Raw genomic sequence first — 27,888 nt, 5'->3', positions numbered from 1 at the left:
CGCAGTTCTCTCAGAACTCTCTCAGCCTCACCTACCTCACAAGGTGCCTGCTGTGGTGGGGGGGAGGGAAAGCAATTGTAAGTCGCTTTGAGACTCCTTATGGTAGAAAAAACAGGGTATAAAAACCAACTCTTCTTCATCTCTTTTCCTTCCCTAAGTTTGGAATGACATGATTCATTTAGGGAGGACTAGATGCAACCATAATAGCTAACAAATGCCACTTAACAGCTAAACGCTGGGGCTTTTGGCTTTTGTTTCCAGCCTTTTGAATGAGGATTCCACTGGTTTAATTTGGCTTTGTTTGACATTGTTTTTACTAGTACCAAATTTAAAAAAAACACCAAACACTCTTTTTCTCAGGTTTGGCATCAGGGATCCATACAGAGTTGGGCAACTGCTGAGTCTACAGTCCCCCAGCTGGAGAGTCTGGGACGGTCCCCAATGGGACAGGTGCCCGGATAAAGTGTAGGAAGCAGAGTGCAAGAGAATCCTGCTCTGCTGCTCCCTCCAAGCTTCCCTCCCCACCAGGCCAGAGATCCCAGCAGCACTGTAGTTACTTTTCCCTGCTCCTTTTAGACGTGTCAAAGAGTGCAGAGATGCCATATTCTGCACCCTCCATCATAGGTGCAATTTGGAAGGGGAAAGGCAGCTGAGGTATTGGGGATGGGGGAAACAGAGCCACATTTAGGGAGTGGAATTGTGCGTGTAATGGGAGAGGGGAGAGGAGTCATGGGTAGCCCAGTGGATACTCTATGCCCAGGAGTACAGCTGGTCTTACCTTTCTCTAAACCAATTTTTGGTTAAGCCATCTGCTGTAAATTCCTCCTTCTATAGGGATTTGGACCCAGCCAGGTCAGGATTAACATGAAAAGGATCTTGGGGTTAAGAAAAGGCTGGGATGGAAGAGATGGGCACCAGAAGAGCTGTGCTGATTTACCAGAACCACTGATCCTTCTTTTCACATGCTGCCCCTTCAACCCAGGGGCGTAGGCTTCTCAGTTTCCCGGGGAGGAGGTGGGGCACAGGGCTGAGCCTGGTCCAAGCCCACGCTTAGTAATGTATATTACATTATTTCAATATGAAATTATTTATATTTCCAAAAACCCTATGCCATCAACAATTAATCATGTGGTTTCACAACTATCATTTTTTCACTCGAAATAGTCTGAATCTCAATCCAAGAAAGAGGACTCTGTAAAAGGAGAGGAAAGATGTCGTGAACTCTTTCACTAAAACAATCTGAATAAATATTTTATTTGTGTATGAAAGGAAATAGTTCCTCCCCCTCTCTCTTTTCCTCACGACTAAGGCTGAATGTGTGACTGTCCCAAGTTAACAGGGTGCTTTGTGGCTAAGTGGGTTTTGAACTCTGGTCTCCCCAATCTTTGACTAACACTCTAACAACTATACCACTCACATTCTGGATACTGAGTACGAATCTCCAAATGCCTCTCAGAATCCATAGTAAATACTAGCATCTTAGATACCCTGACCTGAAAATGTGGGCGCTTTGTTTTGCTGAAGTAGGATCCAGGTCAGCAGATTCACCTCACTTTCCATATTTGGGGAACTAGCTTTATCTCCACCCCATCTACAGCTGCGCAGAGACAAAAAAAATGGCTAAAGAGAGAAATATTCCCATGTCCTCCATTTCTTTTCTCTAAAGCTGCAAGTCCCAGGATACCAAAATCACCTTAACTTCCAGTATGTTGTCTGTTTCAGTGATCCACAGGTTGAGAGTAGGGGCTTCAGGCAGACCTTCCAAAGATCCCAAGGAAAAAATTAGGTAAAGCAGTGGAGGGGTGTTCCTGTGTGGCAAGTAAATGTCCCAAAGTCCCAGAGAAAGAAAAGTGGAGTTGGCAGCCTCTGTGCAAGTGGAGAGGATGAGACTGCATAGTTTTGGCTGGCAGAGCAGTGATAATTACAGGAGCCAGAACAAAAGACGTTCAAAGAAATAAGATCCAGGAATTCAGGGTAGGTCCAGAATGAGAATCTGTGGATTTCCTGGCTGTGACTGAGTTAAGCGGGGAGGGGCTTCCCAGAAAAGTGACAAAAGGAGATTGCATCCACACAGGGTGGACAAAAGGGCTAGTAGGGTGGAGGCTTCCCCCATGCCTGGAGCAGGCTGGTAGGCTAGGAGACATTCAGGGAAAGTCAGCAAAAGGTAATCAGCTCACCTGGCTGCTTGATAGCAATTAGATTTTGCACACAGGAAGACTTACATTTGCTGATGAAGTTGCCTTGATAGAGCAAGGTGGGTGCCTGGCTTTGCAAGCTCCTGTTGCAATGGGTAGGCATGCAGATGTCCCATCAGTAGTGTTGCCAGCTCTGGGTTGGGAAATACCTAGAGTTCATCTTCAGTCTTCCAGTGCAGCCCCACATACGGGACTGCACTTGCATAGGCCAGCCTTCAGTAGACTTTTCTAGCCTCATTAGAACAGCAGGAGGTGCCTGATTTTCCTGCTCAAATCATCACGTGACCCAAGGGAGGGTGACCCTCAGTTCCTTCTCTGCCTCCTTTGTGTGCAGGCGTTAAATCTAGCTGCTGCGTTTTATTACTGTGTTTTTCTGACTGTTTTTCCTCAACGAACTTGAGAGTTTTTCCTCAGTTGCTTGGACTGGTGTCTTTTCGACATCAGGAAACCATCTCTCAGCATGGTTGAGGTAGCTTTCGCTGACCTACCCGTGAGTCTACCTCAGCCTCCGTTATTTAACATGGCGACCAAGGCACTTTTTAAGAAGTGCTCTCGATGCAGTACTAAGATGTCTCCCTCTGATGAGCATCAAGAGTGCCTGCTATGCTTTTGTGAAACACATAATGTCCAAACCTGCTCCATTTGTCAGAAATTTACTCCCAAAGCCTTCTCATAGAGAGCTTTCTGCCTGAAAACTGCAATGTGGGAGAAAACCCTAAAAACGGTGACGAGGGTGGGGACGCTGCAATGACTCACTTCGGCTCAATAGGCCCCCTCTCAGTCCCCTCCTGACACAGTCGCTGAAACGGCCTCAATCCACTCAATGCCTACTTCAACTTCCGAGCTCACTAAACCAGCCGTTCCAATGGTTCCAGAGGTCGCCAAAGGTTCCAACATCACTGTCTTTGGTTCCGACGGCTCTGTGCAGCCCCACCTCAGCTCCACAGCCCTTGGGCTCAGTTTCAGTTCCATCGATTCCAAAACCTTTGAGTTCCAAGAGACATAGTTCCACCCATCATTCTGTGGAACCATGTGCTAGTGTCATGGCCCAGCCGGGTCCAGGGGACACGAATGTCTCCTCTGATGAAGAGTCACCCAGCAGTCCTGGCTTCTATTTCCCAGCCAGTGGTTGAGATTGTACAGAAAGAAGCAGCTCCTGCAGGGCCAGAGCCGGACCTGCAGCCAGGAACTAGCACAGCAACCCCTCAGCCCTCCAGCTCTGAGCCAGCTGCAGAAAGCCAGCTGCCTGTCTGCTCACCACCACCACTCGGTCACCAGAGCCTCAGGAACAGTGGAGGAAGTGAACACGTAGGGCCTTACAGGACAAGTGACAAAGTGCCCGTCTAGCAGCTCGGTACCGAGCCAGCACTGACAGTGGGGAGGAGTGTTTGCAGGAACAGGTCTGAAGTGGCTGGCAGGTGTATGGCCTGAGTGGTGTCCTGTTTATAAGCAATGGGAAAGGTTGTAGCTGTGTGGAAGCAACTTGTCTATCTACTCCTGACCTTGCTGTGAACTGCTTGCTTTATCTGGACCTCGGCTTGAACCCTCAGACTTGGCTTTTGGACTTGACCCTTTGAGGTTTGAAACTGTTTGGTGTGTGTGTGTGTGTGTTGGGGGCCATGACAGCTAAGAAGGCAAAGCAAAAGCTTAAGCATAAGGAAAAGGAAAAGGAGAAGCCTTCCAAGAAGAACATAAGAAAAGCCCTGCTGGATCAGACCAAGGCCCATCAAGTCCAGCAGTCTCTTCACACAGTGGCCAACCAGGTGCCTCTAGGAAGCCACAAACAAGATGAGTGCAGAGAGAGATTCTTTGCATAAATCTCTTAGCCTGACATCAGAGGTCATTCTAGTCCCTCCTAGGATGCCTTCTCTCCACTATGGGTCCCCCGACAGTTCTCTATCTGATTTGGACTTAGAACCTTCGGTTCAGGCCTCTGCAGCTGATCAACTCATTCCTCAAATTCACGAGTCCGTCACTTGGGAGCATCCAACTCAAGCCCCCACTGTACTTCTTACCCCATCCCACATTCTGGGATGGATAGACTTCTGCCAACAATGAGGACTGGACTGGGAGGCCTTTGCAGAACATCTCTCAACAAACTCAACAAGTGTTTCACCATGTCTTTCCTTCGGTTTCCTCATATGCAGAGTCTGAAGCCTATGAGGATGACCTGGCTGGATATAGCTCAGAAGCAGCTTCAGAAACCTCCCCAGATGAGAGAGCAGGGGACCAGGATTCGATCTGTCCCAGTGAGGATGCTCGCCTTCATAGCAAGCAAATTATTTGTATGGCAAAGGTGTTAGATATTGATATATCTACTACAGACAACAAACCTAAATATATTATTTTAAGTAGATTAAGTGGTGACTCACTGGAAATTGTGGCCTTTCCCATCCTGGAAGGGCTGCAGGATATAACAGTTCCCATACTCACTATGCCTGCCTCGACACCTGCTGCCACCAAGAAGGTCGAGAATTTGTACAGGGTTAAACCTGATTCCTGTACCTACCTCACTATTCATCCACCTCCCTCATCAATTGTAACAGAACAGCTGCAACCCAAACAACGCATGGGACAATATTCAGCCCCATCTGATAAAGAGAGCAGGTGTCTGGATGCAATCGGACACAAACTCTACTCTTCTGTGGCTTTGAATTTTCACATAGCAAACTCCCAAACAATCATGGGAGGCTACCAACTTTTCCTATGGGAGAAACATTTTGATAGCCTATCTGAGGAAGCCAGGACTGTGATTCAACTGGTGCAATCTGAAGCGGTTAAGCTGTCCCTCCAGGAGTTCCTGTGGGGAAGCATGTTGCAGATATAACTACCAGAACTCTGGCGTCGTCAGTGATTCTTCGGAGGCGCTCCTGGCTTAGGACCACTGCTCTTCTCATCAAGACAAGGGCCGAGATTGAAGACCTGCCCTTTGAGGGCACTAAGTTGTTTGCTTCTGGAACTAATGAATTCCTTAAGGAGAAGAAAACGAATAGGCAGATGGCAAAGTCCTACAGGGTCTTCCCTTCTTTCTTAGCAGATTGAGTTGTTTCCTTCCAGAATGGGAGCAGATCTGTTCTGATTTGTGGGTTTTGCGTATCATACGTAGCAGTTATTCTTTAGAATTCAAGCAGTTACCCCCGTATTTTCACCCATCAAAAGCTGTTGACAACCCCTTGGTTGAGTTACTAAATCAGTTACAGGACCTCCTTCCAAAGGGAGCAGTCCAGAAAGTTGAAATTGACCCTAAAGATTTGGGATTTTATTCTAGATTCTTTCTAGTTGATAAGAAGGATGGGGGCCGTAAACCCATCCTGGATCTGAGATGCTTCAATAAATTTCTGATGGTTCAAAAGTTCAGAATGGTTTCTCTCCCTTCAGTTATGGAGTTATTAGCACCGGATGCATGGTTCTGGACCTGAAAGATGCCTATTTCCACCCTAGTCATAGAAGGTTTCTTGGGTTCAGATGTATATCAGTACACCTCTCTACCCTTTGGCCTGGCTACAACTTCTAGGGTGTTCCCCAAGTGTATAGCAATGGTTGTGGCTCATCTTCACACATTAGGCTGCACCATCTTCCCATATCTGGACAATTGGCTCATTACAGCCAGGACCAAGAACATTTTAGAACAACATGTACACTTAGTAGTGACTACCTGTTCAAGTAGTCGGCTCAAGGTTGACTCAGCCTTCCATCCTTCTGAGGTCGGTGAAATTAATACCCAGCTTGCTGGGAGTAAAGGGAAGATGACTGGGGAAGGCACTGGCAAACCACCCCGCAAACAAAGTCTGCCTTGGAAACGTCAGGATGTGACGTCACCCCATGGGTCAGGAATGACCCAGTGCTTGCACAGGGGACCTTTACCTTTTTAATTAATTGGGATAAATCTCACCTGTCACCATGACAGAAGTCAAAAAGGGTAAGAGTCCAGTAGCACCTTAAAGACTAACAAAAATATTTTCTGGTAGGGTATGAGCTTTCGTGAGCCACAGCTCACTTCTTCATGACAGAAGGTTTACTTTGTAGGAGCCATATTAGACTCTGCCACAGCCAGAAGTTCCTTCCCTCCCAAAAGGGCTCTGGCCATCAGGACCTCTGGCCATTCCTTCCAGAGGATGCATTGGCAATCTGTAAGGGCCATTCAAAGCCTATTAGACCTTACGTCTTCCACCACTGCTATGGTCCCTAATGCAAGACTACACATGCGACCCTTGCAGTTGTGGTTTGTAAGGAGGTTTAACCCCTTCAGACATCCACCCCTTCACCATTTCTTGGTCCCTAGATCAGTCATGCGTTCCCTTAAATGGTGGTTAAAGGACCAGCACTTATTCCCAGGGATCTCCTTTGGATATTGGTCACCTGATAGATTTGTTTCTACAGACTCCTCTCTACTGGGTTGGTGAGCCCATTGTGCTGGCTTCTCTGTTCAAGGTCATTGGATGGACAACCAGACGAAGTTATATATCAATGTTTTGGTGTGAGATTTGCTGTGAGATTTGCTCTTACCTCTTTTACAGATGTTCTGCAGGGCTGCAATGTGCTAGTCCAATTGGACAATATGAATGCAGTTTATTATATAAACAAACAGGGAGGGACAGAATCAGTATCCCTCTGTCAGGAGGCTGCCAGAGTGTGGGAGATTTCTGTGAGCAACTGTATTTCTCTCAGGGCCATACACATTGCTGGAGTGTTAAATACCTTGGTAGACAACTTTAGCAAGCAGTATGTCACAAACCACAAATGGTCCATTCTGGACTGTTAAGTCCAGCCCATCTTTGATCTTTGGGGTACTCCCCATGTAGATTTGTTTGCCACAAGACTGACAAGGAAGACGGAGCTGTTCTGCTCACTTGCAGGCAGAGACGACCTGTCCCTTGAGGATGCTTTCCAAATACCCTGGTCTGGCCATCTCATGTACGCCTTTCCGCCTTTCCTCCTAATACCTAGGGTATTGGGCAAGGTGGTTTCAGATCAGGCGCTTCGCATTCTGGTGGCCCCTTTCTGGCCATGCCAGATATAGTTTCCAGAACTGCACAGGCTCGCAGACTCAAATTACCTCCTTTTCTCTCTGGAACTGGACCTCCTCTTGGCGGGGGTGGGTGGGGAGAGATTCTCCTTCATGACATTACTCATCTCCATTTGACTGCATGGCTAATGGCTAATCCAACAAGATAGAGTTCTCCCAAGGAGTACAAGAGCTGCTTTTAAGGGCTCGAAAACCTGCCACAAGCTACTCTTATTCCAGGAAGTGGCAATTATTTGAAGACTGGGCTAAAGGTCATTCAGTCTCACCCTTCAATTGCTCTTTACCCCTTACCTTTACCCCATACCTGTTGTCACTAGAACAAGGTAGTTTGTCAATATCCATTAAGGTGCACCTGGCCGCTATTGCTGCATATCACAATCGGGTTAATGGGTTTTCAGTGTTCTCACATGCGTTATCTAAGAGGTTTATGAAGGGCCTGTTGAATATGTTCCTGCCCACTCCTACATTAGTTCATTAATGGTCCCTCACTTTAGTATTGACCAAGTTTATAAGGACCCCATTTGAACCGCTAAGGGATTGCCCCCTTGCACTTTTATCTCGGAAGGTTGCCTTTTTGGTGGCCATTACTTCAGCAAGGCGAATAACTGAGTTAGTGACATTCTGCTCCGACCGGGTCTTTTTAAAGGTATTTCCCAAAAGGTAGTCTCCAAATTTCATTTGTCCCAATACATTATGTTGCCTGTTCCCCACCCCCAAACCTTCTAACAAAGCAGAAAGGGTCTTACATGTCCTAGACATTAGGAGAGCCCTATTGTACTATCTTAATAGGACACAATCTTTTCATTTAAACAAAAGTTTGTTTGTTATGCTGGCCCCAACAAAGGTAGGTCAGCTTCCGCACAGACTATCTCTAGGTAGGTTGTTGAGGCGATCAGATCAGTTTACAAGGCTGCCGGGAAGCGTTGTCCTTTGCAGGTTAAAGCTCATTCCACCCAAGCCCAAGGATCCTCAGCAGCTTTTCATCGCAGGGTTCCGCTGGTTGACATCTGCAGAGCTGCCACCTGGTGACACCATTGTGAGACATTACACATTGGATTTACAATCAAGGAAGGAGGCAGAAGTGGGTAAAGCAGTCCTGCAAGTCACTCTTCCAGCAAGATTGCCTCCTACACTAAGTAGCTTGCTAACTTCCCATATGTGGGGCTACACTGGATGACTGAAGATGAAAACAGAGTTGCACTTACCTGTAACTGTTGTTCATCAAAGTCTTCGGTGCAGACACACACCCCTCCCTCCCTGCCCTGCTGTGGGCTCTCTTACTGTTCATTCTGTCTTGCGGGAGCTCACAGCGGCATCCAGGAACTGAAGTGGAAGGGGGCACCCCCCTTTAGGTCACATGACTGAGCAGGAAAATAGTCCCATAGGATCTCAGGGGAGGGCGCCCCTGCCGTTGCTATGAGGCTAGAAAAGTCTACTGAAAGCTGCAGGTTATAATGCCATAGAGTCCACACTCCAAAGCTGCTATTTAATCCAGGGGAACTGATCGTGGTTGTCTGGAGATCAACTGTAATAGTGGGAGAAGGGTGGAAACCCTACCCATCAGTAAATCAGTCTTTCATCCAAGGTTTTGGCCACTCAGTAGTACAGCCTGAGGAGAACTTTCACTTCTCCAAAGTAAGGCATTGCTAGCTCCTAACATGGCTGCCAAGTCAAATTTAGCTGGGATGGAATCAGGGCAGACAGCACATACCTAGGTAGGAAGGGGGTTCTTGGTAACACTCCCTCACACCCATAGCTAAAGATAAAATGGGACCATTTCTTTCTCTAAGGCAGGGTGACTAGAACACAGTAATAATGCAATTATTAGTATCACATCTGTGAAGGCAAACCACAGTTCTCTTGAACCATTACTTACATCAGAGATTTTCAGAGCTGAACAGCTAGAATTGAGTCCAGTAGCACCTTAGAGAGCAATAAGATTTTGGGGGTATAAGATTTTGAGAGTCAACGCTGTCTTTGTCAGACACCAGCAAAGGAGTTTTGACTCTCAGAAGCTTATACCCCAAAATTTAGTTGGTCTGTAAGGTGCTACTGGTCTCAAATCTAGCTGAGTTTGTGTTGCAGTCTACAGGAAATACATTCTTCAGTCCAACCACTGAGGACTCCAGATTGCTAGATGGATTGATCTTTCCCTTCCTCCTTCCATGTTCTTTCTCTCTCTAGATTGTTTCTTCACAGATGGTATTATCTACTGAATAATCATCCCCCTCTTATCTTCACAAAAACAAAGAGAACCAGCCCTGTGCCTCCTAGGAATTTGTTCAGTTGCTTGAACTGGAGAACCTGACAGCCTGAGCACTTTCATGATGCTCTCTGGCAGCAAGGGGGGGCATTGCCTCTACTTGGAAATCCCAGAGGGCCTGGCAGGGAAATCCCCGGGGGTGGGACTTGAGTCCTACTGCCCCCCATTGTTTACACCTCTGCCCCCCCCCCATAGTTTACACCCCTGCTTCAGCCTATTGCTTCTCTCCCTAGGTATATGCAGAGTGGCCCACGCCTGACCCTGGAGGCAACTTGGCAAGGTGCTCTTCTTTTTGCAGTTTGAATCTCCTATGTTGAATACAGCTTTGAATGAGCTGGTTCTAAATTGAAACCCCACATCAAAGCAAAGCCCCTGGGCAGGCAGGCACTGCAGCAAGCTGCAACCCCAGCACCTGGGCTGAGTTGTTGCTTGATGCATAATGGATTTGGTGGGGCTCATCCTAGGCTGGCATCAGATGGAATAACATGGAGGATACACTTTGATAGACAGGTTTTGGTAGACCAAGGAAGAAAGGAAATTGAATATGTATCTTAAATCCGTTAGGCTTAGAAGGGTGTGAATTTTCTTGGGATTGCACTTATTGATGTGTGAGTTGTAATACATAGAATCATAGAGTTGGAAGGGGCCATATAGGCCATCTAGTCCAACCCCCTGCTTAATGCAGGATCAGCCTAGAGCATCCCTGACAAGTGTTTGTCCAGCCTCTGCTTAAAGATTATCAGTGAGGGGGAGCTCACCACCTCCCTAGGAAGCTGATTCCACTGTCGAACATCTCTTACTGTAAAAAAAAAAGTATTCTTTATTATTTCCTGCATCTTATAAACCTGCTTTCTACTCTACCCTTTGTTATTGTTATCTACTCTATCAATAGCTATTGTTTACATTCTAATTAATCTAGTGCTCAGTATCAGGATTGCAACTGAGCGTACTCATAATAAAGTTTCAATTTCTTCTGAAACTCCCCCACAGGTCTTCTGTTAAACTAATGCATCAACTTTGCCCTCACTGCATATTCAGCCATTTTTTTCCTCCATCTTTCTTTCTCAGGAATATCTTCTTGCTTCCACACTGATGCCAGAACCACTCTGGCTGCCGTTGTCATATAATTAAACACATCTCTATGATTTTTATCCAGTTCTTCGGATACTATACCCAATAACATACCGATAGTCTCTGGGTCTAGAGGAAAGCTAATTTTCAACATCCTGTATTTCTTGGTGAATTCCTATCCAAAATTCCTTGACTTTTTTGCAAGACCACCAGGTAAGAAAATAGGTCCCGTCAATTTCTTTACACTTCCAGCAACGACTATCAGCCTTTTTATTCGTTTTTTTTAAATGTCCATTGGTGTCATATACCATCTATAAAACTGTTTGTACCAATTCTCTCTCAAATTATTGCTGGCCATGAATTTTATTGACCTTGTCCAAAGATTTTCCCATTGTTGCATCGTGATCTCTTTAAAAATTCTTCATCCATTTAATCATGCAAACTTTGCCTTGTTCCAGTTCAGTTTCATTTTTAAGTAAAAGGCTATATATTTTCCCCAATAAACGATCTGTTTCTTTGTATGTCTCAAATTCTGTACTTTCTTTGATTTTATTTTGTTCAAAACAATCTTGTCTGAGTTTCGCAATTAACTGATTATAGGTCAACCAACCTATCTTCTTATTGTCCTTCTTGATTTCATCCCATGATTTAATTTTACCTTGTTTAGTTAACATTTCCTGGTATCTTATGAAGTCCTTTGTCTTCTTTCCCGCCATATTATAGTAGGCTTCAGTTGGTGACATCAAAAGAGCAGGTGTTGGGCTCAACCTATTTTTGTTTCTTAACCAAATCTTCATTAAACAATCTTTAATCACATGCCGATGCTTTGTTATTTCTTGTTTGTTGGCTTTCCAAAGATAATAATGTAATCCTTGTTTCCAATCTCCCTTCTCTACTTTCAATATATTATGTTCTGGGTCTTTTATCCAGTCTGCGATCCAAACTAATCTCGTGGCTTGATAATATAATTTCAGATTTGGTAATGCTAAGCTGCCTCTCCTTTTCTCATCTTGCAACTTCCTCCACCATTTGATGAAGGAAGTTGTCGGCCAGGCAGGTGAGGAACTTGCGTGACTGGATGCTTTGCAGAGTTTGTTTGCCAGCACATATCAGGGAAGTCACCCATATCTATCAGGTCTTGTTGTTTGGATACCCTTTCAAGCTGCTCAAGGAGGGCAGCATCCACCTCCTCAAGGAGGGCAGCATCCACCTCCTCACCTTGGTCAGGAGGTCTGTAGCTGACTCCAACCTCAAAACTGTGTGTCCTTCCTTCCCTTATCCTCATCCAGATACTTTCCACTGGGCTGTCATCCTCCTCCTCCAGTATTTCTTGACAAGCAAACCCCCTCCTCACATACAGCATCACTCCTCCACCTCTTCAACCTTTTCAGTTTTTCTTGAACAACTCCTATCTATCCAATACTACATTCCAGTCATGGGAATTATCCCACCAAGTCTCTGTAATGCCTACTAAATCATATCCCTCTGACTGCATTAGAAGCTCAAGCTCTTCCTTCTTATTGCCCAAGCTTTGGGCATTGGTACATAGACACCTGAAGCCCCGCACCTTCGCCTCCCTTAGACCTGACCCTCCCAGGTAGGCCTCTGCTGTTTGCTCGCCTTCATTTAAATCCCTGTGTTGGTTGTCTTCTTCCCCTTGTGGTGTCAGTTTAAAGCCCTCCTGATGAATCTCTCCAGGTTTCTTCTGAAAACATCCTTCCCTGAACATGAAAGGTGAATTCCATCGTGTGCTAGTAGGTTGTTGTCCAAAAAACCTAGCCCTTGGTCCCAGAATCCAAATTGCTCCTGTCGGTATCACCAACGCAGCCAGTGGTTCACCTCCATTATCTTTTGTTCCTGTTGCATTCCCTTCCTCTGACAGGAGGGATAGAAGAAAACACCACCTGTGCCCTCATTCCCTGGTCATAGTTTTGGTATCTAGTCTACAATATCTTTAATTTTCGCCCCTGGCAAGCGATACTCCTAATCTCACATAGGATTAGGGGTTGGAAAATGTGAACTTGGAGCTAGGAATTCAGGAGCAGGAGGGAATAGGAGAGCAATGGATCAGGCTAGAGGGGTATTACCAGAGGTACAGGGCAACCCAAAGATTTGCAGAGGGGATAACCTGCATAGATCAAATCAATGTGATGAAAGATTTTCCCAGTGAGCAAAGAGAGCAATGGGTGGGGCTGCTGGTATTGGGTGCAGAATTCAGCAACCTAAAAATCTTACCTTTCAATTTAAAAAAGGCTTCTAGCCCTTAAGGCTTCGAAAGTGACTAGGGATTTTGTGGGTAGCACCTGATGAAATCCTAAAACTAAATATGGGGGAGTGGGGTGGAGGGGGCTGAGCAAAAAGTTTAGTGATGATTCTGGGGGAGGATGTCAGTGCCATGACTAGCCCCACTCAGGACTAGGAAAACATAATACATCATTCTATATTTATTTAAGTATTACAATTTTCTCCAAAAAGACTGAAAGCAGCTTACGACAAGAAAAACAATACATAAATAAAACGGAGCATAGCAAGAAAAAAAAGCAAAACAAGTACTGGTATATGTCACTCTGGTCCTGAATTCATTGGCTGACTTGATTTAAGTCACAGGCTATGAGCCATAGAACCAAGAGCCCCATGGTATACACCTCCAGTACTGCCCAAGCTTCATAAGGTATCTGAGTCAGGAAGAAGGAAAGCAGGCCTCAGCAAAGATGCTCCTTCTGTTACTGGCACCCTCTCTTACTGCAAAAAACAAAAACAAAGGTGTGCAGATTTGATTGATTTGCCATTATTCAGGTTGCAGAATATGGTATTTCTTAAAGTAGAATTTGGGTTAGCTATGCAAAATTTGTTTCCATATTTATCCATGTCAGTTTGAGTTGCTGCCAAATGGACCCCAGAGTTGGTATTTGGCCCCAAGAGGAGGGAAAATAGCTTGATTGGGAGAGATAGTCATGTTTGGGAAGATGATATATGGGAAAGGGTTAAAGAGGCAGGTTTCTGGCTCAGTGGTAGAGGGCCTGCTTTGTATGCAGAGGATCCTAGGCACTCCTGACTCCAGATAGCTGCTGTCCATCAGAGGGTACCATACTGACCATGACAAGCCAGTGGTCTGATTCAGTACAAGGTGTGAGTTTGTCATTTAGATCAAGAAAATACTTCTGCCAGTCCAAGATAGGACATTAGAGCTTAATTCTAATGCAATCTCTATGATATGTTTAAATAACCAGATTCCCAAGCTAATCTCCCAGCCTAATCTCACCACTGCATGACTCACAGCTTTTTAATATTTTAATAATGTTTTTATTTTAGAAGAATAAAAACGAAACATGAACAAAACATTAAAAGCTGAGATTACTACAAAGAAGAAGGAATCAGGCCATGATCTCCTTTACAATTAGGACAGAATACAATTATACCAAATAAAAAGAAAAATATATCGATAATGTTAAATAAATGGCATCTTCAAACAATATGTAAGATGATAATAAAAAAGCATTAATTAATGATTATCCTAATATTTTTCATAAATCATAACATTCTTTAGTTATTTATATTCACCAATATATTTAAATGAGTTATAACATGATATAATTAAAAAGAAATAATTTTGATAATTAGATTACATTTCTACTAAAATCAATTGTTGTTTTATATTTCTAGTAATTATTCACAATATTAAAAATTGAGTTCCCCCCTTGAATATTCTACACATTATATGAATGAGATTTTTCAAAACGATGAATATCATATCATTTCATATCATATCATATCAATAAACTCCTTTTCTGTTCATCATTTTTAGGGACAATATAAATAATATGCTTTCCATTTGTCTTGGAACTCTTTGATTGTTCTTTTATTCACATACTTTGTCAGTTTTGCTGTTAGTTCATATACAGCTAAATTGCTGTTCCAGTCCTCTCTGTCTGGGCACTCTTTTGCTTTCCATTTTGTTGCAAATGTAACTCTGGCTGCCGTAATCATATATCTGAACAGTTCTTCTGAATATTGTCGAAGGCTTTCACGGTCAGAGTTCATTGGTTCTTGTAGGTTATCCGGGCTGTGTAACCGTGGTCTTGGAAAAAAATTCCAAGACCACGGTTACACAGCCCGGATAACCTACAAGAACCAAAGTTCTTCTGAAGTTTTATTAATATTCTTTGGCATGGAGCCCAATAGCATAGTCTTCTCTTCCATTGGGAATTTGATATTTGAGACTTTCTGAATTTCAGCGTGTATCTCTTTCCAATATTTCTTTGTCTTATCGCAAGTCCACCACATATGATAGAAATTCCCATCCACCTTTTTGCATTTCCAACATTTCCCTGTATAATCTTTGTTCAACTTCTCAATGTCCTTTGGAATAATGTACCACCAATGCACTTAAAAACGCAAAGTGTGACTGCAACAAGCACATGTTTGCAAACTTGTGTATCAGAGAGATTTTTTTCAGAGAGATGGGACTAACCATGGCTCCCTCCCAGGTGTATGCTCTGGGCCAATTCTGTGTTTGCTGCTGCATCATGTGTTTGGTTATAATTCTGGGAATGTTAGCTTTTGTTTTAGGAGATTTTACGTTTCTATCCCTCGTGATAGTAGAGATCAATCTGAAAATGGGAATAGAAAACAAATATTAAACAGGGAGAAACTGTGGGTAAAGAATTTTTTAAAGCATTGCTTTTAAAAATTCATGTAGTTTGTCAGTTTTGCCGTTACTGCATATTCAGCTAATTTGCTGTTCCAGTCCTCTCTCTCTGGGCACTCTTCTGCTTTTCAGTAACTCTGGCTGCCGTAATCAAAAGCATTGCTTTTTAAAATAGTATACTGAATCCATATATTTAGACCCTCTCTTCCTCCTTACTCTACAAGGGCTGATAGTAAAGGCATGGTTTCTAAAAAAGAATAGTAGAAAATATCACATTAAAAGCACAGCAAGCCCCTACATTAGCTACTATGTTGAACCAGCACACCAAGCCAAAAGAAGGGATGATACCTTTTCCCCTGTTAATAATTGCAGAGTGGTACCTGTTATGTCTGTTGCAGTGAAGGTATATAGGAGGACTACTGCATCTTAGGTTGTTTATGCATGGGTACTTTCACTCACGTGCACCCCCAGTCTGTCTCGGTTGTTCCTTGGAGTTATGCATGAGTTTTCCGTCCCTTACAGATTACCTCGCTGCCAGCCCTCACAAATCCCGGGACTTTCCGTTCCTCTGTTAACCCGATTCTTCCCTCTCCATACATAAGGCAAAGTGTGGGACACACAAGCTTGGTTTCTCTCACAGCCAATGACAAAACAGCATTTACAGAGGCGGGAATTTAAATGCTTCCTGGTTCCTTGGAGCTCTTTCTGAGCAGAAGAAAGGCTTTTTAAAAACCAAGGCTTGGGTTTCTCTCCCTCCCCCCCCTCCATTTCAGATTGCACTGTTTGTTTGTTTGTTCTTAAAATACATTTTTATGCAGCAATTGGGTTTGGGGGGATTTTCTCTCACAATAAGCTGTACAAAGTAAGCCACTTAAAAAGCAGCATTTAAAGGGGCGGGGACTTGATTTAAGCTTGGAGACTGCTGGTGCATAGATTCCCAACAGGAAAGTGTGGGTCCAGTGAGCAATGAACCTCAGGTAAAACGCCCATGCATAAACAACCTTAGTGACATTTGTCACTAACTTGTTGTGACTTGATAGCACTTTCCACCATCACCATCTTATGATGAAAGCTGGCTTGGATTCCTATTGGGGAGAAAAACTGGGGCTAAATAAATAAATTGGCATTGGAGTTCACATATATGTCTTTTCTGCATTTCCAACCCTCCTTCTGCTCTCGTATGACCCCCCACAGGCTTCCGGGAAAGTGCCTTTGCCTTCTCCCTGCTGGCAGCTGGTGTGACCCATGCAGTGGCTGCAGCTTGTAGCCTTGGTGAGCTGCGGAGCTGTGGCTGCGCCAGTCCAGGTGCCAAGAACCAGAAGCTGAAGCTTAGTCAACTGCAGACACTAAGCCAGGGCAAGAGCCTGCTCCCCAAAGCAGCCTCCTTGTGGGGGGAGCCTGGTCTCCAGGACACCTGGGAATGGGGCGGCTGCAGTACGGACTTCGGGTATGCCCAGAAATTTGCCCAGCACTTCTTGGACCCTCTAGGGAAGCCACGTGATGCCCATGCCCGGATGCAGCTACACAGCCACCGCGTGGGCAGGAAGGTAGGAGATATCTTTAGGGCAGGGGTATGGGGAATGCTAGGAACAGTGCCTGCGGGTAATAAAGGACTGGGTGGTGTTTTGATGAAGTGACAAGTTGGCACGTACATGTGTAATCTTGTGTCTTGTGCAACATATGTAAGGATATACTGGTAATATTATCTTGCTAAATTAAATACTTTACACTGGTATTCCCAGGCTGTCTTCCAGGATTATTAGGGTGTTTTATGAGAAATGCTTGTGTGCTGTGAGAAATTAATTAATTAAATAACTCCTGTGAGCCCAAATTATCCACTCATGAAGGAGGCTGCCCATTTATATGATTTACTGCTGTAGCCATGTCATCTTGTAGCAAGACTCTTTTAGGGGTCGGCCATTCTGTTGTGCCCTTGACCTGGATGACCTAAGCTATCCTGATCTCACCAGATCTCAGAAGCTAAGGAGGCTCAGTCCCGGTTAGTACTTGGATGGGAGACCACCAAGGAAATCCAGGGTTGCTATGCAGAGGCAGGCAATGGCAAACCACCTCTGTTCATCTCCTTGAAACCCCATTAGGGATTGCCATGAGTTGGCTATGGCTTGACAGCATTTTATGCACATAATTTGGTTCTATCTCTGCGTTGGTTGTGATTGGGTTGTTCAATCTCTTCTAACGCAGATATATAGTGGAATTACACAGTCTCAAAGAAGACTGCTGTTAAGTCTCCGCATGAGTCAGGTTACCCATATTTGTGACTCATGCAGAAATTCTTAGATGGATTCGTCTGCATGGGTATTCCTTCCTTTTTAAAAGAGTATATAGCTTTTTTGTGTGTGAGTTTCACATTTTAAGCCAGAAAAAAAGTATGCCTTGGCTATTAGAAACACGGGGAACAAGACTGAACACTCGTAAGTCCAAAAGCATTCCATACATGAAATGTTACAAAAATCCAAATCTGGAGGCTAGAAATTCAACTTCAAAAAACAATCAAATTTGTTATGTGAGACTTTGCTTGCAAAGTTCTCCCCAGATTTGTTCCTGCTCTTGTTTTGGATGTTCTGTGGGCACAAGGGGGCAGTCATGTGTGGGATCTTGACTTAAAGATAAACAACACTAGAGTGGCATGCAGTCTGGACTTCTACTAAGTTGAAAGCCATCATTGGCCTTGATTCTATATGGATAAAGTTAGGAGTGTTCCTGTATCCCTGTATCTCTATGGTAAAAGTTGTATATTTCTGACTTTCACAATTAAATTGCAGTCGTAAAGCTCAGATAACAAATGGGACCCTTGGACATTAGTAACACGTTATTGGTGGCATGATCAACTCTATTAATTAAAAACTTGTACCCTGTAGGGTGCCAACTAGAGAAAAAAAGTCCTGTCCCCTTAATAGAGGCTTAATGGTATGTTATTTACCTCCATGCCATGAAAAACTTCAATTGCTCATTTCCACACACTGGCTACTTATGCATGGGTTGGATGTCTCTGGTTCATCCCTCTCATGTCTCACACTTTTATATCCCGAGACTGGAAAACCTCATGCATGGTGTTGTTTATAGTTAAGGAACTCCTGGACAGTCTCTTGAACACAGCATAATCACAAGGAGAAATCAGAGAGAGAATTCATACGATCCTAGCCTCCGCTGGCTCTCTCTGCAATTGTTAATAGTATTTTGGATGATATGATGATATATCGGTATTCCATTAGAGCAGCAGGGGGGGGGATTTAAGTGGCGTGGGGGCACAGCGAAGCAGGTGGCCATGGCCACCTCTGTCTCTGATATGGCTTCCTGGGGCATTGTGGAGGGGATAGCTCAAGGCTGGCTGAAGGAGGAGGTGGATGAGAGTAGGAGAACAGGGGCATGTCATGACATGGGAAGATCGACCCATGGCTGAACTATGCACCTACTCGCATCCAAGATAAGCTCGGAAGTAAACTTATTTCGGGATAAAACAGGAACTGGAAAACCCGGGGAAACCTCAGAATGGAAGTGAGCTGAGCCCCAAGGGAAGGGAACGTCATGCTTAATCCCCGCAGAGAATCGGGACATTCTCAGGAGAATCACATGACAAACCAGCCATGCATAATCAACCATTAAGCCTCTACTAAAGAGACAGGACATTTTTTGCCAGGCCAGTGGTCAACCTTAGTACCCTGTCTTCCCACCATCAAACAGCGGCTGAAATTTACAGATGAAGACATAAATCACACTGAACAAACATATTAAAGCACTATATATACAACGGCCTCAGACTCATTTATGCCACATGCACTCAACTGTATGAACTTTAATTGAATAGCCCTAGCCTCCACAACTGTGCCAAGTTGGGAATCCTCCTCACCTGCTTTGGGAGGCTATCCCAAAGAGCAAACACCACAGCTAAGAAAAAATGTGCATGAGGCGTGGCAGTTCTCGGGAACCTCAGGAATGGATTACTCCTAGAGAAAATCTTGATAGAGTGTCATGAGTCAGCCTGCAGAGACCTCCTCTGACAAAGAGGGACATCCTCAGGCAGAAGTCCCACAGGAACAACCACAGGGCCTACAGCCTGCCGGAGTGGAGGATCAGCGAAGGTCAGGGGATGACTCACCATGTCTGCAGCCAGCCAGCTCAAGGACTCCAGTTGGACCTGACACCTTGCAACATGCAGTGTCTCCAGAGGCCTCGCCAGGGCCACTGGAGCAGAGGAGAAAACAGGTCCGTCTGGCAATGCAGCAGAGACGGCAAAGTGCTAGGCTGAAGGCTTTACAGAGGAACCTCCCCAGTAGCAGTGATGAGGAAGAGCAGGACTGAAGCACCACCTGTGAACTCAGCCTCATCAGCATCAGCTGGCTGCTACAGCAGCAGGGGAAGGGATTTAAGCCATCAGTTAGGCTTGGCTGTCGTGCAAGCAACTTGTCACCAACCTCCTTGAGTACCTGCCTTGTTTCCCTGCTATCCTTTGGATTCCTGGTATCCTGACTTCTTGGACTGGCTCTGACTAACGCTTTGGACTTCCCTTGCCTGTATTGATATCTCGGTCTCTGCCTTCACTGTGAATGACCTTGGACTGTTCCCCAGACTACGCTTACAGCCCTCGCTCCTCGCCTGTACCACGACAGATTGCTTGCACACCACAAAAAAAACAAAACAAACTCACCCTCCCTCGCTGGCAGGATGGAAGGGGCCGACGTCTCAGAGATGGTGGTGATTCAGCTCCAGCTGTTAAAGGCACAGATAACGCAGCTCACTCAAGCCTTGGCTGTGCTTCAACAACAACCGTCTGCAGCAGCGGTTGCCAACTGGCCCATCAGCCTGCCAGATAAGTTTGCGGGGGATGTGGAGAATTTTCCTACTTTCTTTGCCCAGTGCAAATTATACCTTGATCTCCGAGCCCAGGATTTTCGTACTGATAAGATGAAGGTCGGATTTGTGTTAAGCCTCTTAAAGGGACAGGCTGCCAAATGGGCCACCCCTCTGCTGCTTGGCCAATCCCCATTGCTGGATAATTTTACTGCTTTTGAGGCTCACTTGCGTGGGTTTTTTGCCAACCCCTTGAAGGCTGAAAAGGCTAACCAGTGCCTCAGGCACCTCAAGCAAGGGAATGGGACAGTGGCAGCATATACAACAGAATTCCAGCTGCTGGCTCAAGACCTGGAATGGAACGAAGCAGCCCTAATGGACCAGTACCAGGAAGGGCTGTCAGAAGAACTGCAGGATGAACTAGCCCGAGTAGAGCGCCCTGCAACTCTTCAAGCTTTAATTTTGCTCTGTTTGCGGATTGATGGGCGGCTGGAGGCCTGAAGGCTGGCGCGCAAAAGGGCCCACCCTGGTCTGGTGGTTGGCCAACCACCCCTGCCGTCCATGACTACTGCAGGCTCAGAAACATCAGTGGAGGAACCTAGACAGCAAGGAGCTGGTAGGCCATGCCTGCCAGAGACAGAAAAGGACAGGCGTCGAGCCCTGCATCTATGTTTATATTGTGGAGGTTCTGGGCACTACGTCAGTTGCTGCCCCGAAAAAAAGGACCGTGCCGGAGCGGATGTTAAACACCAAGCCCCAGGTCAACACAAGTCAGATGCTTTGGGACACGCTGAAGGACTAGAGGGGCCCCCCAGCACCAGTCCTGGACCTTTCCTGGTCCCTGTGAAATTGCAGTTGCCCTATGGGCGTTGGTTGTTGGCCTATGGTATGATAGACTCGGGGGCCTCCCGGTGTTTCATGGATGCCCAGTTTGCTGCCCAGCATCGAGTCCCACTACAGCCAAAGACTACTCCTGCTCTAGTGGAGGCCATTGATGGACGGCTACTACGGTCTGGACCAGTTACTCAGGAGACTGAACCGCTGATCCTGGAGCTGCAGCGACACCATGAACAAGTGCAATTTGATGTGGTCTGTATGCCCCGGTTTCCCATTGTGTTAGGGCTCTCCTGGTTGGCCCTCCACAACCCTGCCATCAACTGGGCATGTCAGGAACTGCAGTTCAGGAACCCTTGCCCACACGAACGCTGCCCTACAGTCCTGGGGGCAGCTGCCTCTTCAGCCCTGGCCGGCCTCCCCAAGAAGTATGCTGATTACAGGGATGTATTTGAGGAGAAGGGGGCAGATCAGCTGCCCCCCCACCGGCCATATGACTGTGCCATCAACTTGGTACCTTTGGCCCCTCTGCCTACAGGTCGACTATACCGCCTCTCTGAGCCGGAACTGGAGGCGCTTCGGGACTTCCTGACCAAGAACTTGCAAAGAGGATTTATATGCCCCTCTAACTCCCCAACCTCAGCACCTGTCCTCTTTGTGAAAAAGAAGAGTGGAGAGCTCCGATTGTGTAATGACTATAGGGCTCTCAACAAAATTACCATCCGGGACCGGTACCCCTTGCCCCTCATCCCGGAGCTGCTGGAACGCCTACGAGGGGCCAAGGTGTTTACTAAGCTGGACCTTCGTGGTGCTTATAACTTGGTAAGGATCCGCCAAGGGGATGAATGGAAGACAGCATTTGCCACTCGGTATGGGCAGTATGAATACTTGGTGATGCCATTCGGTCTATGCAATGCTCCGGCCGTGTTCCAGCGCTTCATGAACGATGTATTTCGTGATTTGCTAGACAAGTTTGTCATCATCTACTTGGATGACATCCTGATTTATTCCCAGGATCCAGATAGCCACACTGAACATGTGCAAATAGTTCTGCACCGGCTTCGACAGCATGGCCTCTATGCCAAGCTGGAGAAGTGTGAGTTCAATCTTCCGGCCGTGGAATTCCTGGGACACCGCATTTCTCCTCAGGGCATTATGATGGATCCCCAGAAAATAGAGGCAGTACTCTCGTGGCAGGCTCCCCAGAACCGAAAGGATGTACGGCGTTTCCTTGGTTTTGCAAACTATTACAGACAATTTATTCCTGAGTTTGCGTCCTTGGCTGTACCCTTGACCAGGCTGCTGCGACCACGGGAGCCCTTCCGCTGGACACCGGAGGCAAAGCGGGCTTTTCAGGACCTCAAAAAACAGTTTGCTACCCATCCACTCCTGCGGTATCCAGACCCCAATTTGCCCTTCACCGTGGAAGCCGACGCCTCAAATAGGGCTATTGGGGCCATACTTCTACAGCCAGGGACGGCCACCAGGGCCCTGCAGCCATGTGCTTACTACTCCAGGCAGCTCACACCAGCTGAGCAAAATTATACTATCTGGGAGCGGGAGTTGTTGGCCATCAAAGCGGCTTTTGAGGTATGGAGACACCACCTGGAGGGGGCTCGACACCCGGTGGTGGTCCGGACAGACCATCGGAACTTGGAGAGTCTACAGACCGCTCGGCGGCTGAACCAGAGACAGATCCGATGGACCTTGTTTTTCTCCAGATTTAATTTCACCATCACATACATCCCCAGCTCCCAGAACAAGAGGGCGGATGCCTTGTCCAGAAAACCAGAATACTCAGCAGTCCCCATTCAGGAGTGCCCTCTTGCTACAGTCCTACCATCTGAGAGCTTTGCCGCCATCCAGCTCGGTACCTCCCTCAGGGAACGAATAGAGCATCAGCAGCGAATCGACCCCTTTGCACAGAAGCAGCTCCAGGCTCTTAGGGACTCCCAAGGAACAGCACCTCCAGGCTTCATGGTGCAGGGGGATGTACTCACCCACCGGGGTAGGATCTATGTGCCTCCAGGGCCCTTACGAGCGGACGTTCTGAAGCTGGTACACGATGCCAAGCCTGCTGGGCACTTTGGCTGCTACAAGACCCTTCACCTCCTGACTCGAGACTTTTGGTGGCCACGGGTCCGGGCAGACATTAACCAGTATGTGGCATCCTGTGAAGTCTACCAACGGGCCAAGTACCAGCCCGGGAAGCCTACAGGCTTGTTGCAACCCTTGCCCACTCCCTTAGGCCCTTGGAAGACCATATCCATGGACTTCATCACGGACTTGCCTAGGTCCGGTGGCCACACAAGCATCCTGGTGGCTGTGGACCTACTCACCAAGATGGCACACTTTGTTCCCTGTCCAGGTCTCCCCTCCGCTCGTGAAACCGCTCGGTTGTATCTACACAATATCTTTCGGCTTCATGGACTGCCAGAACACCTGATTTCAGATCGGGGCACTCAGTTTACCTCCCGGTTCTGGCGGGCCCTGCATTCCCTCCTGGGGACCCAGGTACACCTCTCCTCAGCTCACCACCCTCAAACTGATGGGCAGACTGAGCGCACAAATGCCACGCTCGAACAATACTTGAGGTGTTTCGTGAACCACCAGCAGGACAACTGGTTTGACCTGCTACCCTTAGCAGAATTCGCCCACAATAATGCGGTTCACTCCTCCACCCAGCAGACACCCTTCATGGCTACCTATGGCTACAATCCCCGGTTCTTCCCTCAAGTGACGCCAGCCTCGGCAGTTCCTGCTGCCAATGACCTCGTTCAGGAACTGCAGGCTCTCCACAAGGTACTCCGGGACCAGCTACAACAGGCCAAGGAGGCATACAAGATGGCCGCAGACCGGCACCGGCAACCTGGGAAGGCACTGACGGTTGGTGACCAGGTTTGGCTCTCAACCCAACACCTTCCTAGCCTGCGACCATCCCGGAAACTGGATGCCCGTTTCATCGGCCCTTTCCCCATCGTGGAACAAGTCAACCCAGTGGCCTTTCGACTGCAACTTCCAGCCACGCTCCGGATCCACCCTGTGTTCCATCGCTCCCTGCTGGTACCTGTTGCACCCCCGTACCCATTGAGGCCCTCGACACCACCTCCATCGCCTGTCATCGTGCAAGGTCATGAGGAGTTTGAAGTGGCCCAGATTTTGGACTCTCGGCGTCGGCGGGGCCGGCTCCAATACCTGGTTGACTGGAAAGGGTATGGACCGGAAGATCGCTCCTGGGAACCTGCTGATCATCTCCATGCACCGGACCTTCTACGGCGGTTTCACCGCACTTATCCCCAGAAGCCAGGCCCAGGTTCATCGGATAGGGGGGGCCTTGAAGGGGGGGATAGTGTCATGAGTCAGCCTGCAGAGACCTCCTCTGACGAAGAGGGACATCCTCAGGCAGAAGTCCCACAGGAACAACCACAGGGCCTACAGCCTGCCGGAGTGGAGGATCAGCGAAGGTCAGGGGATGACTCACCATGTCTGCAGCCAGCCAGCTCAAGGACTCCAGTTGGACCTGACACCTTGCAACATGCAGTGTCTCCAGAGGCCTCGCCAGGGCCACTGGAGCAGAGGAGAAAACAGGTCCGTCTGGCAATGCAGCAGAGATGGCAAAGTGCTAGGCTGAAGGCTTTACAGAGGAACCTCCCCAGTAGCAGTGATGAGGAAGAGCAGGACTGAAGCACCACCTGTGAACTCAGCCTCATCAGCATCAGCTGGCTGCTACAGCAGCAGGGGAAGGGATTTAAGCCATCAGTTAGGCTAGGCTGTCGTGCAAGCAACTTGTCACCAACCTCCTTGAGTACCTGCCTTGTTTCCCTGCTGTCCTTTGGATTCCTGGTATCCTGACTTCTTGGACTGGCTCTGACTAACGCTTTGGACTTCCCTTGCCTGTATTGATATCTCGGTCTCTGCCTTCACTGTGAATGACCTTGGACTGTTCCCCAGACTACGCTTACAGCCCTCGCTCCTCACCTGTACCACGACATAGAGCTAAAGATGTCTCCTCTCCAGAAACCTGCTAGGAATGCCAACTTCCTGTAGAAAAAAAATGTCCTGTTCCTTTAATAGAGGCAATGGGATGTCATTTGCCAGGTGATGTTCCATGCCATGAAAAGCTTCAGCTGCCAATTTCTTCACATTAAGGATGTCTTAAAGAGACAGGTCATTTTCCTCCACATTTTCCTCTAGACCTGCTCAAGGTAGTTTGCAAATTAAAAACAATACAGTAAAATAATAAAAAACAGCAGCATAAAAATCAGCAATCAAACAAATTGTAAAAACAAGCCAGAAGCATAAAAACAGCACGAAACAGCCTTACAAGTGATATTTATAAAACACTTCTTATGCTGGAAGCAGACCATTAAAAACAGCCAATAAGATGGAACCTGAGTTAAAAGCTTAAGTAAAAAGAAATGTTCAGTTTGTAATGGACTGCTTGTCTACAGGTGAAAGGAAATCAGATAAAAGTTTTGGCATAGACATCACAGCTTTTGCTTTCCTTGCTTAGAGGTGCTAGTAATCTTTGGTATAAGAAGCACATGTCAAATTTGTATATATGCCTCTGGAATAATATTCAATTATAAAGTATGATGAAGCTGCAAATTGTGTCTGATAATCAAGCTAGAAAAAACACAAGAATGTACAGAATAATCATGTATAGAAGTTGCTAGATTTTATCTTGAAATGCAAACCCTGATTTTTCCCCCTCCTGCTAAACCTTCTTCCCAGAAACCATAGCTCCAGACTGAAATTAGATATTTTCGTAGTGGCCAGTGCTTGTTTGTGCAGTCCACTCTCTCCCCACATAGCAGGTTAAGAAGGTCCTCTGTTTGTTTCTTGCTGAGAGAGGGGGGATAGATTCTTAAAGCCAGACCTGGATCTTCCCCCCCCCCAGAATTTTTTCCTTAGCACAGAAAAGGGAGATATTTAAAAAGAATTTCATCTTCTCTCTTTAAAAAAAAGTTCACAAGACAGCATGAGTTATCGGCAGGGATCTTGCTCTCCTCCATCACTTTAAAATACCTCACTGTACAAGCAATACACATTTTTAAACAAAGTGAAATAAATAAGTATAAAACCTCAAGGAAGTTTACTTTGCAGTGCAGGCAAGGATTCTGTACTTGACGGAAATAATGCATTTTTCCATGTAGAAGATACGAATACCTGGAATAAACAATAATTCAACAATAGAAGAGCAGTTGGGAGAAAAATGTTTCTCCCATGATTATGCATGCAACCATTGAATAGCACATGCACATTTATTGTGATGGCTGTTTACATTTCTAGTGTACATCTGTCTTAAGAACTGACTGATGATTTTTGCAGGTTGCTAAGAGCCACCCTTGGGAAGGTAAGTTTGGTTGAGGAACCATTTCCAAGAGATGCTTGCTTAACAAACAGCTATGTCTTTCACCCAGAACACAGCATTGTGGCTTGCTCCTTTGTCACTCATCGCAACACAAGAAGAATGAAGCAACAGTAAAATCGAATTCCCTGAAGCTGGGAATTCCACCGTTTCCTGCAGCTCACACTTCCCTCTGTTTCCTATTGACAGGTTGTGTCTGAGCTGGGTCAGCGGAAATGCAGATGTCATGGCCCCTCAGGGAGCTGTCAGTTCCAGACATGCTGGTTGGCAGCACCTGAGTTTCAGAATGTGGCCTTTAATTTGAGGGAGCGAATGGACCACGCCATACTCCTGAGGCCACACAACAGCAACTCGGGAGCCTTCCGGCCACGTCTCCACAGGTCTCGCCTGGCCAAGCACCTCATCTTCTATGAGCCCTCACCTGATTTTTGTGAGCCCAACCCAAGCCTGGGCTCCCCAGGCACCCACGGCCGCCCTTGCATCAAGGATAGCCCTCGGCCAAATGGCTGCAGCAGCTTGTGCTGTGGGCGTGGTCACAACATGCTGCAGGAGATGCGACTTCAGCGTTGCCATTGCCGCTTCCACTGGTGCTGCTACGTGCAATGTGAGGAGTGCCCTGCTACACAGTCAATCAGCATTTGCAAATGAATTTTGCAGGGCAGACACTCTAGAGACACAGGCCACATGTGCAGGGCCACGCCCCAGGCAGGCCTCATATTGTAGCCTGTTGCAAAGTCAGGAGGCGTTGTAAAGCAAGGAGCTTTTGGACAGCATCATACTCATAGGGACATCACCCCTCAAAGACTACTCCTATCTGCGGTCTACACTTTCACTGGTTCTGCCACATGCCACGCAAGGTGCACAGTGACTTGGGTTCTTGATGCAATTACAAGTTATTGGCTACAAAGCAGAACAGCATCTACAAATGAGTGGCAGTTGGATAGCAGAGTGAAACTGTCTGCAAGGTGCTGTCACCTTATATGGACCAAGTTTTCCATGGCTGTATTACCTGCCGTGTGCGTAGGGGTTGGCTTCACAGCAAACTACCATCTAAAAATATTTGGGGGGGGTGAAGCAGTAAATACTTCAGGCTGTATATCCTACTGTTCTGCTCCTCTAACACCTGTTGCAGAGAAGAATCAGGAAAAATATATTAGGGGCAAAAAGTTGTGAATGAGAGCTGTGGTGCCCCCAGGACATGTAGGAGAGAACGTGCAGACCCCTAGTTGGGCTGCTACAGGTTCCAGAGCCCTAATGCATCTAGCAAAGAGGAACTTGGGACATTAAATCGGGTGGGGGGGCACACAGACATTCTGGGTTTGTTTTTTTTAGCAGGGAGACATATAGAGATAGGTTTGTAAATGGCGCAATTGTTTTGAATAACAGCAGCCTATTTTGCAATAGCAACAGCACTGTAACAGCACTGGGGGAGTTACTTAAGGATTAATGTATTCTTCTGACTTTTTATTTGACTTATGTGGGCAATAGGAGAGGTGTCACCTCTGCTCCCCAAGCCCTGTTCAGTGCAAGTAGATTGATTCATTGGACAATGCCCATTGGTTTCATAGACCTACACATGTGTGTATGTGAGAAAGAGCAAAGTTGGCTTACCTCACTCTGCATCTTGTTGTATGTGGTGGGGGGTGATCAGGGATCACAAGGAGATTTTAC

General features: G+C 46.5%; 1 protein-coding gene across 1 annotated transcript in view; it reads left to right on the top strand.

The window, feature by feature from the left end:
* WNT10B (Wnt family member 10B) overlaps nt 1-26,865 on the top strand; it is a 48,739-nt gene extending 21,874 nt beyond the window's left edge. The window contains exons 3-4 of the mRNA XM_056866081.1: nt 16,398-16,750; nt 26,407-26,865. Coding sequence (XP_056722059.1) covers nt 16,398-16,750; nt 26,407-26,865 — 812 coding nt within the window. The remainder of the gene's footprint in view (nt 1-16,397; nt 16,751-26,406) is intronic.
* Nucleotides 26,866-27,888: the final 1,023 nt, after the last annotated feature.

Source organism: Euleptes europaea, chromosome 1, assembly GCF_029931775.1.
Source record: "Euleptes europaea isolate rEulEur1 chromosome 1, rEulEur1.hap1, whole genome shotgun sequence".
NCBI classification, from domain to species: Eukaryota; Metazoa; Chordata; class Lepidosauria; order Squamata; family Sphaerodactylidae; genus Euleptes; species Euleptes europaea.
Note: the sequence above shows the minus strand (reverse complement) of the source record. Positions and strands in the feature narration are given on the sequence as shown.